The sequence below is a fragment of the Pteropus vampyrus genome, unplaced genomic scaffold (assembly GCF_000151845.1).
Source record: "Pteropus vampyrus isolate Shadow unplaced genomic scaffold, Pvam_2.0 Scaffold26, whole genome shotgun sequence".
Lineage (NCBI taxonomy): Eukaryota > Metazoa > Chordata > Mammalia > Chiroptera > Pteropodidae > Pteropus > Pteropus vampyrus.
In genome coordinates, this window is record NW_011888807.1 from 3,116,680 (window position 1) to 3,133,199 (window position 16,520).

General features: G+C 33.5%; 1 protein-coding gene across 3 annotated transcripts in view; it reads right to left on the minus strand.

Moving 5' to 3' along the window:
• The window catches only part of NSUN3 (NOP2/Sun RNA methyltransferase family member 3), a 48,526-nt gene that overhangs the window by 10,876 nt on the left and 21,130 nt on the right, over nucleotides 1-16,520 (minus strand). For all 3 annotated transcript variants that reach the window (XM_011356399.2, XM_011356400.2, XM_011356401.2), the window contains 2 exons: nucleotides 15,646-15,800; nucleotides 14,788-14,909 (listed from right to left, as the gene is read on the minus strand). In XM_011356399.2, the coding sequence (XP_011354701.1) occupies nucleotides 14,788-14,909; nucleotides 15,646-15,800 (277 nt within the window). The remainder of the gene's footprint in view (nucleotides 1-14,787; nucleotides 14,910-15,645; nucleotides 15,801-16,520) is intronic.

A 16,520-nucleotide genomic window follows, 5' to 3' on the forward strand; every position in this document is an offset into this window, starting at 1 on the left:
TTAATAAAACCATTGGTTATGATATCTTAGAAAACAGATCATGTGCTTATATAACTCTAGGGTGAATAGAAGAAAATCTCAAAACGTTAGTGTGTGTTAATGAGAGAAGGCTCAGGATAGATCTTGGGAAATTGGAAACAGAGATGGAAGGAGTGAAGCTCTACCAAGGACGTCTGTCTGCCTGTGGATTATAACCTAAATTGACTTAATAATTCAGTAATTTGGGCCTGATAGGGTTGGGAAAGTCAACAGATTCTGTGCCCCAAAGTGAAGCAGTGGTAAAAAGTTATCCCTGAAGAGGTAGCTCTTACAGAGGTGGTCTCAAGCCTTGCTCAAGCACTTCTGAGTAAATGTTCTTGTCTGGGCAACAGGATTCAGTCCAAAAGCAAAAATGTTGCTCTCATGCCTCACCTAATAAAACAGAACAAACTTCTGATACATACAATATGAATAAACTTCAAAAACATTATGTTAAGGGGAAATCCCAGATTAAAAAGACATGCTTTTTGATTACATTGTTATGTAGTTTGAGAAAAGGCAAAGCTAATCTACAGTAAAAGAAATCAGAATGGTTGCCTTTGGTAAGTGGAGTAAATAGATTCTGAAGAAACACTAGGAATCTTTCTGGGGTGGTGAAAATGTTCTAAATCTTGATAGGGTTGTATGTTACATATGTCTATGTAACTCAAAATTTCTTGACACGAACATGTAGCTTAGTGTACCCACATGTTACAGATGCACTGGATCAACTTGTAGGTGGGGTGAGGAGCAGCTTTTCCAGCAATCACGGGATCTCCCTTCAGCTTCTCTGAATTCTAAACTAAGTTACTGTGCAGCTCCATAACAAAATGCACCAGTTATTCAGATTACACATTATTAAAGTTGGATGCTTAGTAGTGGTAAGAAACCTATGCAGGTTCTGGTGATAGTAAGACGTGGTTCCGCTTTCTCCTTCTGGGTTCTAGTGTGCCTTTGTTCCCTCCCAGTTCATGTGCTTGCTATTGACCCTGCTAACTTCAACCCTCACACTAGAAGTAGGGGCATAGTCACACACAATTTCTATAGACTGCTTAACTACCTCCAAGGATTAAGATCTAATTCCTATAAGAAATCCCTTACATCAGTTGTGAGGGTTCTTCTCTGACCAAATCCTGACAGCCAGCAATACCTCTGCCCCTTGTAGAACAACACAAACACAATTGTGTAATTAACCATCAAGTCAGAGTTAAAATTCATTCACCTTTCTAGATGCTTAACAAGTTGTAATGTTTACATAACTATTTTTCAGTTTCCTTCTGACCAGGCTAACTTTTCCTCATCCTTCCTATACCCACTTCAAAGCTCACATAGTCTCTGAAAACTTCACTCATTCCCCATAGAATTCCTTCCTCTTCTGTTTTTCCCAAGCAATAAATTTTCAGCTTCTCAAAAACAGGGTTTATATTTGTTTTGTATTTTTTATATGTAGTGCAACTGGAGAGTATGCTCTAAAAATATACTTATTAAATGAATGAATAGATGCTACTATAATCAAGAGGTGGTCAGGCAGAAAACTTTTCAGTGTAAAGCAAAGGAATGTATTAATTATGACTAACACTCAAAAATTCTGAACAGGGAACAACTCAAACTTACAACTCTTATATTATAGAACAGATGAAACTAATATAGGACAGAGGCTTTATGTAGAAAAACAATTTTGTAAACAATTTTGTAATTCATTAAATGAGAAAATTTTTTCTTCTTGTCAACAGGAATCATAGATAAATTCCTACATAAAGTAAAATAATCTGTTAATGAAGGTTACTACTTAATAATCATGCTCTCATTTCTGATGAGTTGAAAAGTTTGCTAACTTTGAGTTAAGTGAATTTGACTCTATGGAAAACCGTGGCCACTACTTTTAAATTGAGAATATGTGGTACTGAGATATTGTGTTTTATAATTAGAAATATATATTCATCTCCTTTTCTAGGACAAAGCTCTTACAACCTTGGGATTTCCTAAGCACAAAAGTGTCTTTTGTTACGCTAATGAGATGACTTTGGGACTGCACCTTTGGATGGAAATTGTTTCTCAGGAACCAACCATGTGACTGAAGGGTTGGGTTTTTCAGCTCACCCCTTGAGCTCTGGGGTAGAGGGGAAAGGGGCTTGAGGTCGAAACAACCGCCAACGACTAATGACTTAATCATTCATGCCTATGTAGGTGTTGGGAGAGTGACAGTGCCCAAAGACGGCATGGAAGCTCTGTGCCCTTTCCCATATACTTCGCCCTAAGCATCTCTTCCATTTGGATGTTCATCTGTAACCTTTATCATATCCTTTAATAGACTAGTAAACATACGTAAACTGTTTTCTTGAGCTCTGTGAGCCACTCTAGCAAATTAAGCAAACCAAAAGAGGGGTCATGGGAACTTCTGATTTATAGTTGACTGGTCAGAAGCAAAGGTGACAACCTGGACTTGCAATTGGCATCTCAAGTGAGGTGGTGGCAATCTTGTAGGACTGATCCCTTACTCTGTGGGATCTGGCACTATCTACCTGGAGATAGTGTCAGAATTGAATTAAACTATAGGACACCCAGCTGGTGTTGCAGAGAATTGCTTGGTGGTGTGGGAGGAAACTCCCATCACTACAGTGAAACTGGTACCAGGATCCTTACAGGTACCAAAAATGCTATTAAGTCATATTTAAAAATAAATGTTATTCTTGACACTGCCTTTTTGGAAACATAAGGGAAATCTAACAGAATAGGTTAGTGTAGGGGGCAGACAATCTGATTTAAAAGGCAGAAAATAAATATAAGCTTTAAAAAAATTATTCGCTTAATTTTGATATGGGAAACATAAAGTAATTTACCCTGTCCCAGAGGAATTTTTCCAACCTCCTCTCCCTTGAACCCTACCTTTCCCACATGTGCGAAACAAAAGACCGCCAAGTATGTGGAAGTAATCAATGTATAAATATACCTGCCTGCCTTTGTTCGGGACTCAGACTCTGGACAGTGACTCCTCTGAGCCTGCAGGTGTAAATAAAGCTCCTTTGATTCTTAGTTCGCTGAGTGCCACTTGGTACTTCCGGGTACACAGGCCAAAATCCGCAACAATTCGATATACCAATAGAAATATTTTAGTTACTATAAGGTAATTTAATCAATGGTAAAACTACTTTATGAGATCACAACATTTTTATCTCCTTTTCTGCCTTATCCCACTCTAAATGTTTATTCCTCTAAATTTAATATTTTTTGTTTTATTTACTTTTCTTTACCATGCCATATTTTTTTTTATGTTACATTGTTGAGTTAGAATTAGAAAATATTCCTTTCTAATTTTTCTATTTTTGTTCCTTTTCGGTAGTTGCTATTTCTTTCATTTTTCTACTACCTGTTTCTCGTCATTTCACTAATTTAATACACTATTTCTACTGGAAAACAGTAGTGTGGGCAAGAAAGCAAATAAACAATTCCTACTACCAGTATGCAGAACAAACAAAGAAAATATTAAGGTGAAATGTCGAAGCTCATGTAGAATATATCAAGTAAATGCAGATTTAAAATTAAGTTTCAGGTATTACAAGCATCTAAAATACAGATGTTTCTGGGTTAACAGTTACCCAGTGCTAGCATCAGTTTTCAAAGTGTTATTTTTACAAGCCTTAAGGATCGTCTTTACTGTGCTCACAGTAAGAAATCGAATTTTTAGATATCAAACTATTTATTATCAAAGAAGTTCTGTAAATTCAAGATAAAGAAACGTGACCAAGCTTGCTATTTTCAGAGATACCATACCCAACAGCTATTCCTTTGTCAACCTAAGAAACAAAAACAATGTTGATAATTATGTTTTGTCCACTGGCAGTAAGGTTTTGTATACAGTACTGGTAGAGCAGGGTAATGACTCTAGGTACTCCTGAAATAGATTACAAATGACAAGTCTCAACATGTTTGTTATCGGCTTCTACTTGAAGATCTCAACTTTAATACATCTTTTTAACAGTTAATTACCTCATTAAGATGGATATGGGAGGATGCATTAGAGATTTACAACTCTGCTGAGACTGAACATAAGGAATCTAGTTTTGTGTTACTTAAATTAAAAGAGTGATAAAAGACACATTAGGCCTAACTTTAAGATAGGATCTTTGATCTACCACTAAATATAGTCTCTTCACTCATGAAAAGACAAAGAACTAAAAAGCTTTCAAGAAAACCACAACTGACTTAATTTTGGCCCATAGAAAATGCGCTTATAAATGAATAGAGATTGCTTATTGCTGATTTAAATGATTTTGAAAAGTTTTTTCAAACTTTTATATTTAGTAACAAGAAACTTTCTCCAAATGAAATACTACAAGTTTAACCAGATTAAGTTATCACACCTAGTTGAATTTGGTGTGTGGTGAACTAAGAGGCTCTCTCCTGGTCATCCTTCTCTCTTCCCTCAAGATGGCTCCAGAAACAATGCTACAGAATCTCTATGTCTTTACAAAGCAAAGTTTAAAAACCAGTATCCTAAATAATTCTTTGGAAGAAAACAACAGCTGTCTCCTTTTAAAGAAGAAAGTCATTTGACTCCTGCAGTGGCCAGATTATAAAATAATTAAAAGCCCATAAAGTTTACTAAAGGCATTTTAGTGACTCCATTTAGGTCAAAGGCATGGCAAGTTCAGATTCCTGTAGGAAGTGGTAGAATGAAGCCAAGTGCCAAGAAAACCTTTCTAATGAAAGAAGCAAGGTTTTCATTTTGTTTGATATCCATTAGAGGCTTCTCAAGTTGTTAAGGAAAAATAATTTAAACTCATACTAACATCACTAATATTTTACAAATTGAATAAATATGATGAGTTACTGAAATGCTTATATATCATCTTATTTTGAATACCTTCATTTTTTTAACTTTAACCCATTGATAATTATTACTTACCTTGAAAATTTTAATAACTTCCTAATTACTTTTCTTTTTGTTTGTTCTCTTTTATGCACCCTCTATGTGAAATAAATTAATCTAAAATAAATATAATCACATTACTCCATTATTAAAAATACTTAAGCAACTCTTGACTTGGTCAGTTTGTATATATGTATGTAAAGCAGTTGTGTTATTATGGAATAAGCTATCGAATTAAGTATTACTGAAAAGCACAGGCAATTAAAATAAATAGAGGCAGAGCTGTCTAGCTCAAGACTAAGTAGGAATAGTAGAGCCCCATGTTTTAATAGCCAAAATAGGGTGGCTCCTAAGGATTCTGGAGATAATATGAAGACTATTAACAACAGTATTTTTCTAATAACATGAGCTTAAAATATTTAAAGCAAAACTTGACAGAATTATAGGTAGAAATGTACAAATCCAAATCATACTTGGAGATTTTAACACACCTCTTTCAATAACGACTAGCGATCAGTTTTAAGTAATACTATAGAGAATTCTAATAACAAAATTGACAAATGTTACCTAATGAACAAATAGAATACTGTACTAATAAACAAATGTAAAATTCATTTTTTTCAAGCACAAATAAAATATTTGTAAAAACTGACCTAATATGGGGCTATGAAACAAGTCAAAATAAATTCCAGAGGGCTGATACAATACAGCATTTGCTCTCTGATCATAATAAAAATAAGAAAATAATAAGAAAGATAACCAGAAAATCCCCATATGTTTGGAACTAGAAAACAAACTTAACAATTAAAAAGATGAACAAAGATAAATGTTCACTCTTGAAAGGATATAAAAATTTGACAAACCTCAGGCAAGACTGATTAACAAAAATAAAAAAGAGGACATTATTATAAATCCTGCAGACATTAAAAAGATAACAAGGAGATATTGTACACAACTTTGTGTCAATACATTTGTAGACTTGGTTAAAATGGGATAATTACCTAAATAAATAAATAACAGAACTCACAGAATTGATTCAAAAAGAGAAAATATTTAAGAGTCTTGTAATCATTAAAAAAAAACAAATGGCCAAAAATTTTCCCACAAAGAAAACTCTAGAATCATATAGCTTTAATTGCAGATTCTATCAAATAGTCAAAAAAATAATAATAATTGCAATGTTACATAAACTGTTTCAGAGAATATAAATGAGAGCTTACTCCCTGATTCATTTTATGAGACTAGTATAACCTTGATTCCAAACTATAATAAGAATATTCTAAGAATGAAAAATTACAGGCTAATCTCACTTATGAACATAAATGGAAAAATCCTAAGCAAAATATTATCATACAGAATCCAGAAAAATTATACATGTGTGTATATATATATATATTATATATATAACATATAAAAATTATATGTGTGTATATACATATACACACACACATATATATTATAGAATTATGAAAGTTTTTGCTGAAAATACGAAACAGGCTATAGACAAAGTCTGAGACTTAATAAACTTATAAATATGATGAAATACTGGAAAAATGTCTAAATAAACTGATTTATTTAATGTAATTCCAATCAAAATCCCAAGAAGTTTTTCATGAAACTTGAGAAACTGATTCTAAAATGTATATAGAAATGCAATGGGGTCAAAATAGCCCAGATACTCTTAACAAAACAAATCAAAATGAAATAATGAAACAGGAGAAGATCTGTACCTACATACTATGATATTAATGCCATGGTAATTAAGTTAGTGTAATACTAGCTTGAGGATCAATGAATAAAGCAATTAAATAGACTAGAAATCAGAGCCATGTAAATGTGGACACTTGATTTATAACAGGAGTAGCATTAAAGAGTACTGGAAAATGGACAGTTTTCAATAGATGCTGTTCGGACAACTCAGAAAAAAAACGAAGATAGGGAAAGAGGGAAGGAGGGAAAGGAAATAGATTCCTACCTCATATTAAGAAACAAAAAACAATTGAGGTGGATTGTAGACCTAACTATGGGAGTTAAAAAATAAAGCTTCCAGAAAATAAAACAGATTATCTGGCATATGGGAAGTTTTCTTAAACAGTAAACAAAAAAGCATGAATCATAAATGAAAATATAGATATAATAAATTACATAAAAAGTAGTAACTTCTCATTGTAATACGCTTCCAAAAAAAAAAAAAAAAAATCTAAGAGAGTTAAACAGCAAGGCACCAAGCTACAATACAGAAGATACTTGCACCACAATATCAAAAACTTAGAAAGTGCTGTTATTTTATCCTGTTTATAAGCTAAAAAGTTAGCCTGCTAGTTTCACGGTAAAAGACATGTTGGTAAAAGACATAAGACTCCTGAGCCAGAAATGATGGATACTTAATTACAACAATAATAGCAGCCAAGTCAAACAAGATTTGAATCTGTCCTGTTTACTACTGGCACCTGGAACATAATAGGCACTCAATAAATACTTAAGAAAGAATAAATGGTTAGAGGAGAACCATCACCCTCCTTGCCTCATGTTTCTACAAAGGAGGAGATTCCTCCCCTCCTACCCACAAGGCAGGGGTAAGCATAATGCTGGAGAGAACAATTTAAGAGTCTCTCCACCTATTTACTTGAGCCTCTGCGAACAAGAGGAAACCCAGCTAATGCAGTCAATGAGTGGCGTCTACTGTTATTATTTGACTAGCGGATGAAGCCAAAATGGATGAAGTTACTATTCACGAGCATCACAACCTCTCTTGTTCTCTTGGACTTCTCTGAGCTCTGGCACACCAGGTCCTATCCCTTCGTCCTTTTAATCATGTTTCCATGCAGAAGATATAAGAGGAGAGCTCTTATTTTCTGTCTAACAGGTGGCTGGATGAGATGATCGAGTTCTAAGACTTAGATGTGGGAGTGGAATAAGAGGCTTGCACTTGAGACTCGGGTCCAAATCATGTTTTTCAATTTAGTTTCATCAGAGATGCCTGGTTGGGGTTTAGGGATGAGTTAACTCAATGGACTGAATTATCAAATCGCATTCTCATAAACCAGAGATATTACTCACTATTAAGCTTTTAATAATTTCAAGTAAGCAAGTAATCAATTGGCACAAAAGAAGCAGGGACATCTGACGTGGCTTCCTAAATAAGTCTTGCTTCTAGCTCAGAATAGATGAGCTCTCTAAGCTAAGTTCACAGGTCACTTCACACGATGGGGACCATTTAGGTTGTTACATCTTCAGCATATCTTAGGGAGTTGAATAGCTTATATGACATTCTCCAGAAAGTCATGCCTCATAAATCTATAGATTGTAGATTGTATTTATCATAGGCAATCCTAACCAAAGACAGTCTCTTCAAAGCATGCCATTGGTAAGAATCCTCCTCTTTGCAAAATTCATTAGTCTATTTACCAATAAGGTCAGTTATCAACATGTTTAACTGGGTCACCTGCCTTCTTTCTTTCTGTGGGAGTGTTTCCTGGGAAATCAAAAGAGAAATGGATCACAGTCCAGCTTCTAGCTTCTTCCCTAAAAAGTCATCCAGTTCTTGCCCAGATCAATAAAAAGCTGATGTTTTAATCTCCATTAAGATATGTTTTTGTTATCTTCTTTCTGCATTAATGAGATTCTATCATTAGAAAGAACAGTCTTTGATACTTCTATCTGAATGAATGATTTAAAATGATGTAGCCATTTCATAAGTATGTTTTCAAAGATTATTTTATAATTAAAATGTTCATAATAAATTAAATGGAAAAGATATCAAAATCAGTATATCACTGATTTCCATCTTTGTAAATAATATATGCAATCAAAGGAAATAAGTCAATATGACAGTTTCTTTCGACAAATGGCTTATTTTCTTCTTTATGTTTCTTTGTATAATCCAAATGCTTTATGAGACTATAGTACCTTAATAATTAGGAGAAATTATTAGAAAAAAATATCTTCAGTTTAAATATTTATCTGTTGTTTATTTGGTAAGATACACCTTCATACATCCACACCACATTCTTAACCTCAGCTAAATTAAGTGTCTCTCCTCTTGTTCCCCATGCACCCTTTACTTCTATTATTATGTTCTTACCACATTTTATGATAATTTTTCTGAGGACCTTGAGAACAAAGATAATTTCCCATATATTTTAGGATCCGCAGTGCCTAGTAAAGTTCCTGATACAAAGCAGACACTTAATAAATGTTGAATAAATTAATAAATGGTGATAAAATCTTATTATCGAGATTGTATTTCATACTATCAATCTACATTTGAGATACGGTTTTATGATTGAAAATACAATAGCTACAAACTAGCTATGAATGTCTCCTCAATCTTTTACAATTTCATTTAATGTGGAATATTTTGATTTATAAACTCTTACTATAAAGAAGCATGTGTTTTGCCCAAATAACAGATTTTTAATCTCAAAACCTTGGACTCTTGCCGCCTAACTTAAAGAATAATGAAAATAAAAGAGGAGGAGGAAGAGAATTAGTAGTAGTAGCAAAAGTAGTAATAGCAGTATTAAGAGTGGTTTGCTTTTGTCTTCTGGAGTTCAAACATAAGACTAAGCATATGATGATAGTATGCAAAGTTAACTGAATTAGTTGAACTTTAAAAAGAATATATATACATAGCTGAAAGAGTGGTGGTAATATTCCATGGAATATTTCCATGGAGTGGTGGAAATAGAACTGTATGTCCAAAGATTATTTTTCCAACATGAACACATAATGTTTCGGTTACTATGTTGATGGATGACGAAGGCCCATGCTCCACAGCCACTAAGGTATCCCTTATCTCAGCTCAAAAGCATGACAGAGAGATGACTGGTGATTTTTCTTTAATGTTTATTTTTTAAATACGATTTTTACTGTCCAAAGTACCACTTTTTAAGGGTTGTTATATCGATGATTTATACAAATTTTCAAAATGTTACAAAATAATCTAAGTTTCCTTTTTCAATGAGTTCACAAATTGGATTTCACTTGTCAAGTGGTGAAAAAAGAAAACCAGAAGGGGTCAGCATTTTAAATGTGATGGATTTCCTTGAAGGAAATGGATGACATGATACATTACTGCAATAAGATACCTATATTTTTGTTATAAATCATACTTTTCAGTTTGTGCTTTCCCACATAACATCACATAAACTTCTCTTGCACAAACATCATGGCCACTTTCTAAAAAGACTACATACATAACATTTCTAGCATATCTTCCCACTGTTTTTTCTTAATATATTTAAGTAAAAACGAAGCAAGAGAATCTGATTATATAGTGTGTACATATATAGTATGTAACATAAATGACTGGTCTCAGAAATTATTTTGAGAAATGATAATAAAGGTATACTTTCAAATGGCACTCTATTAATAGAATTGGCTTATGTTCAATTACTCCATATAGCCTCTCCCATATGCTCATCTTCTGAAAATGGTTTGGGAGACAGATGTGTGAGTGACTTGAATATACTTTTTATGTTCATGTTTTATAAAATTTAATAGAAGATTCTAATTTTTCCACTTCTGTATGATAAATCAGAGTCCTCAATAAGTGTACAATGAACTATGCTTTGAGATCTTTCTCCTGTCATCACTATGCCTTCCAGTGAGCTTTTCATGCTAAAAAAAAAAAATCAGGTTAGATTACTACTTTCATGATAACATATACTCTATATTCTATATGTATACTAATTTTTTAAAGAATTTTTAAAAGATTATATACCTATTATTATTCCATACCTAATAACATTACTCCTTTTTAAAAAATTAACATCGAGAAACTTCTATTAAATGAAGCATCCATTTTCATTTAAGTATCACAATCATAAAAACATGTACAAGATTACTATTTGGTTGTAGAATATTGAGTTGTAGAAAAATAGTGTTTTTAAAATCTATAATTCTGAACACTATGCAGGCTGCCAATTTAATGTAAATATGAATGATTTCTTGTAAGATCCGTGAATATAATGCCATAGAAGGCATAAAGTACTTTCGTGTATCATATCTGTCAGCAGACAAATGAAGGTAAAGGTCTAGTCTTCGACAAAATAGCACAATAAAAAAGTATTGTTTATTTTTTTGGAGTCAGGAGATAACAGAGAGATTGCCACTGAAATTACCATTTTTTTTCCTTTATTTTTTAACCTCCAGATTTGTAGATGTTAGAGAATTAAGGAACCATTTTCTGTGCCTATAGCTTGGCTATCTGTTTTTTCCCCTTTATCACTATAATTACACAATCAAGGGACTCAGAGTTTCAGCTGCTTCAAGTGACTCCAAAACCTCTCATAGACCAGGCATTAGAGGCAGGGAATATAAATTATCTGCTCAAGTTAAAGAATGAGAGATTTCTGGTATGATGGTCTTTCCCAGTCATAAATGACTGAGATGTCAGTTTTATGCCCTGTCAATATGTTACTACAGTGATGTGGGGCTAAAGCCATTCCTATTGTGGAGTAAGAAAATGGGAGAGAGGTGTGGCCACTAAAGAAGAACCTTAGTTGTTAGGGCATAATAATATGCCTACCTAAGTTCTACATGAATGCATGATCTTCGTGGTGATTACTGAAATACTATATTATGATACGGGAGATGCATTAAATGGGGAAAAGAGCTAAACTAAAACTAAAACTATGCTTTGGTTATGTAAAAGAATACTAATCAAAATAAATTATGCAAATTGCTTTACATTTATGCCTAATTACCATTCAGCATAATAATGATCATGTTATTATTTTTGTCAGATTAACTTTGCTAGTAATTTAATTATAGATATAAACTCTAAATACTCAGCCCTTGTAATTTAGTGTTCTTAAACAATTATTTACTGACCGCCTTCTACATGCCAGGAAACAAATTATATAATGGGAATAAAAACCATTTGACAACCCGTGCTCCCACAGGGCTTATAGTCACGTTGAGGAGAGACAAGTATTGGGCAAATGTCAATCAGAGGAACTGACAATCAATATATTTTTTAATAAAGGTAAAAACATGACAAGAATATCAGTCTCAGTCCTAGGGAAGGTAAGGCTTCAATAAGGAGATATCGGAGCTGATTTCTGAGGAACCAGTAGAGTTTGCCAAGAGAAAGGGGAGGGTGGTTAGAACTCTTAAGCAAAAGGAACAGGAAATGCAGTAGCCTCAGAAAGGAGACACTGAGTTTGATGAGCTGCTTAGTTGGAACACAATGCAAGAAGAGTCCTGAGACGATGAGGCTAGTGAAGTAAGAAGGAACCATATCCAAAGTGGATCTGAATATCATATTAATGCATTTGACATTTTATAGTAATGGGGAGAACTACTGCAGGATTTCAAAAAGGAAAATGACAAGATCAGATTTACATTTCAGATTAGATTTGGTTTTACTAGAGAGAGTGAAGTAGAGCTCACACCTGGAGACGTACAGGGCCATTAGAAGCCAGTTGCAATAATTTAGATGACAGATGCTGGTGGCTTAGATTAGGCTATTAATGACGGAAATAATTGGATGGACTTGAGAAATATTTAACAGGTCCAACTGAAATGTCTTACTGATAGATTGGATATGAGATAGAGAAGTTGGAGATTAATTTCTCACTTAGGCAAATGCATGGTGGTACGTATGGTAATTATTAAGATATGGAAGAGAAGAAAAGAGGCATGTTGCTGGGTTTCTATTTGATTTTTTGTTTTATTAATGTTGGTTGGGTGGGAGCAAGAGAGCATTAGAAATTATGAGTTTATGGTAAATTGAGTTTCATGTGTCTGAGGGGCTTCCAAATGGAGATCTCTGATAGGTAATTGAATATATAGGTCTTAGACAAAGGAGGAAGATCTGAGCTTAGATCTATATTTGGGAGAAAGCATCTTATATCAGTTGAAGCCATCAAAGAAACAGAGAAAAGAGCTAACATCGGTAGCCTAAGGAAACCCAAAATTTATGGGATGAGCTGATTAAGAGCAAATTAAAAAAATAAGTAAAAAGAAATCCAGGAAATCAAATATATGATCATAAAAATCAAGAGAAGAGGATATTTTAAGAAGAAACAAGAAGTCAACAAAGTCAAACACAACAGAAAGTGCAGATCTGGTATAGCCATTTTAGAAAACAATTCAGTTTATATATCAAAATGTTTGATCTTCAGTTCCACTTCTTGATATTTAAAGCAAGAAAATTTTTAGCATGTGTGTCCAATGAGACAAATTAAAGGATAATCCGTAAAAGTAAAAACTAATAATAATAATAATGTAATTACTTAAAAATAGAGAACTAAATAGAATATGATAGACTGACCCTATTGAATATTTCATAGAAGTTGAAGAAAACAAAGTAGATCTATAAGTAAAAAGACTTTAAGAAATATTAAATACGAAAAAAGCAAGTTTCAGAAAAATATATACATAATGACAGTTATTTTTTAATGTATCTCTCTATGTATATGTAGTTGTAAGAAAAACTATAGAAAACATTTGGGAGAGTATACCCAACCTTAAGTCCAACAGTTAACTCTGTGAACAAAGCTGGTATTTGGCTGGGTGTTTGGCCAAGGGGCCTTTTGCTTCATTTGTATTATCTGAATATATTACAATGAATTGAGACAAAGTAGCAGGAAAGCAGTACATAAAACACAGAAAGCTTGGTAATGAACAGGAAGAAAAAGTAAAAGGAGGATTTTTCACGAGAGAGAGAGGAAAAATAATATTCTTTATAATCCTGGTTGCTTACTCACAGCTTAAAGAAAAATATTAGAGGTCACAATGCTAATAAGCTATCAGAAGATTTAGCGTCTGTCTCAAGGTGTATAAGGTCTAACAATAGCAAGGCCCAGAGAAGAAGTAATAATCAACTAAGAAGTCAGATCAGGAAAGTTTAGGTGAGAAAGAATATGCAGAGCTCATGCTATGCAATACTCCAAAGCTGATAACCAAAGAGAAGAGAAAGGTGATATGGAATTCTCAAAATATCTTAGGATTATAGTATATGAAAGGCTACACTGGAGGCATAAAAACAAATAGTCTAACTGCCTGATGAGAAATGTTTAGAATACTCTGGTAGGTACCACCAAGAATCACCATAATGAGCTGATATATCACCTGGTACAAGAACAAGACTATGTATTAGTACTGGCTGTAAAACTCAGGTAATAGCATATTTCATTGTTGTAAATCAATCAGAAGTAGGAAGTAAAGCAAGTTGTGAGCAGTGCATAGACCTGTCACTCATCCTCATTTCACATGTAAGAAGTAATGAGTGATAAGGCATCATTTAATTATATTTTAAATATTCCAGATAGTCTGTATTTATCATTAAACAATATGATTACTTGGGAGGAGGGTATAAGCACAAATATTTTTTTGAAACCAGGACAAGATGTCCCAAAATGCCTTTGTTATGAAGGAAACCAAGTATCTCTCAGTGGTCATGTGCTTCTGGAAAATTCTTAGAGGGGAGATAAATGCTAACAATGAACTACCACTTTCTAGGAGGCTGACTCAACCAGAACAATGAGTCCATTATTTAAAAAAAAAAAAAAATGCATCTTGGTCCCAAGCTTCTCTTACAGGGGAAACTGCTCAAATTCTGGTGAAAGAATAGGGTGATGAACCCTAAGCTTGAGATGGTCTTCATATAAACAACTAATTTTAAACCAGAGTAAAATCATCTGTGCCCTTTAAAAGACAATGCACAACAAAGCTGTATTTCACTGACTGGGCAGGGGCAGAGGGGACATTACAGCATGAGGACTGAAAAGAAAGAGGTTGAAAATTTTCTAGATGCAGTCTCTGGAGGAATAATTACTGACACTTACACAGAAAACCCTCCATTTGGGGGCTTCCCTGTGTCATGTTTTGTTATGCTTATTTAAATTACATTAGAAACCAAAATAAACATTTCTATTAATAGCCCTTACCTTATGAGTTCTATTTGTAAAACAGGCAAATTCCTCCTTTGGCTTATCCTACAGGCTGCCTTCTGAGAATCAGAAGAGAACAACCAACTTCGATCATTTGAACATGGAGCATCAACTAACACCTAGAGAAAAAAGGGGCACATAATGCAAAAATGTGCTAAAAATATATTCTCAGATACAAAATATAGAGGGAAGCTATGTAAAACATAATAAAAAAAAACAGCAAATAAATAAAGACATTTCTTTTAAAACCAAAAATACATCATGGTAAGTACTTCTTTATAGCATTTCTTCACTAATACTTTTCAGAAAAATTTCCTGTGCACTTTCAGTGTTTGGTTTTTTTGGGAGAGGGGAGTGAAGGGGTAATGGGAGGACTAAAAGTCTAAAAATGTCTACTAATATTTCATATTTTTAACTATTATACAAAAACTTTTACAAAAGTTACTCATTTTAAAAAGACATTACTATTTTTCTGAATTCTTGGTATTTACCATTTCAATTCAGTTTACTGAAATGCTCTCTTTTTCTTCAACTGCTATACTCTTTTATATTAAAGCAATACAGTATACATTTGTGTACTGACCCAAATAATATCTGATTTTTTCCCAAGTATCTTTGAGGTACCTGGAAATAAAAAATATATATATTCTATAATCTCCAACTCCAGTGTTATTGCTTCCTTTGAACCATGCTGACCATCAAATAAAAAACACTTCCATGTTCACTTTATCATAATTTCCCAGGGTACTGAGAAATTGTATCAGGCTCTGTCTGGAAGAAGATGGAAAACAACAAAGAAACATAATAGTGGTATTATTGGGAGTCCATCAGTTTGTCACAATGTAATAAAAGTACCTTGTCAAACTTTTCAGGCTGGGCATCTCCCACTTCTCTGCCATCCAATTCGGACACTTTAATTACATTTACCAAAGGCTGTGGGATGAAAGATTCTAATGTCTGCCTCAGCCACCTCAATCTCAGACTATCGTATTCATTACAATGAAGATAACCTAAGAATAGAGAATTAAAACATTGTAAAATGAATGCAACGGAATTATTAAATTTCCACTTTTGATCAAATAAATTTCAAAAATAAATCAATTTATCATAATCATGCATAATTATGCTTTCCTTAAAAACCAAATAAATACACACGCACTATATAAAACATTAATAACCATGCTACGCAAACTCTCAGAAGCTCTCACCATTTATTCATTGTGAAAACCTTTAGAGAATTATGGATTCCTAAAGATATGCTACACAACCAATACCTCAGATGCAGTCCTTCTCTAAAGCTCTTAAGAATAAAATTTTATTACATATATAAAGATCCTTCCAGGACAGAATACCTTCATTTTAAATAAAAGAACGAACGTGGTATGTGGGAGGAAAGCCGGTAAAGTGCTGTTGGCTCTATGGTTAGAAAGAGATGGGCTCAAATTATAAGCCATGAGACTTCCATGGGTAGTGTACAGAGTATGGCTATTCTAAACAAAGGGATGATTCACATCTGGGGCAGGACACAGCAGGATTGCACAAGAATTCATCATGCTACTCAAAACACATAATTTAGAACTCACTGTTTATTTCTAGAATTTTTCATTTAATATTGACCACGAAACCACGGAAAGTGAAACTGCAGATAAGGGAAGACCACTTTATAGAAGGCATTTAGCAAATAGTTGTCTCCTTAATAAAACAGCTGTTTTAATTTTTTCTTTTTAAAA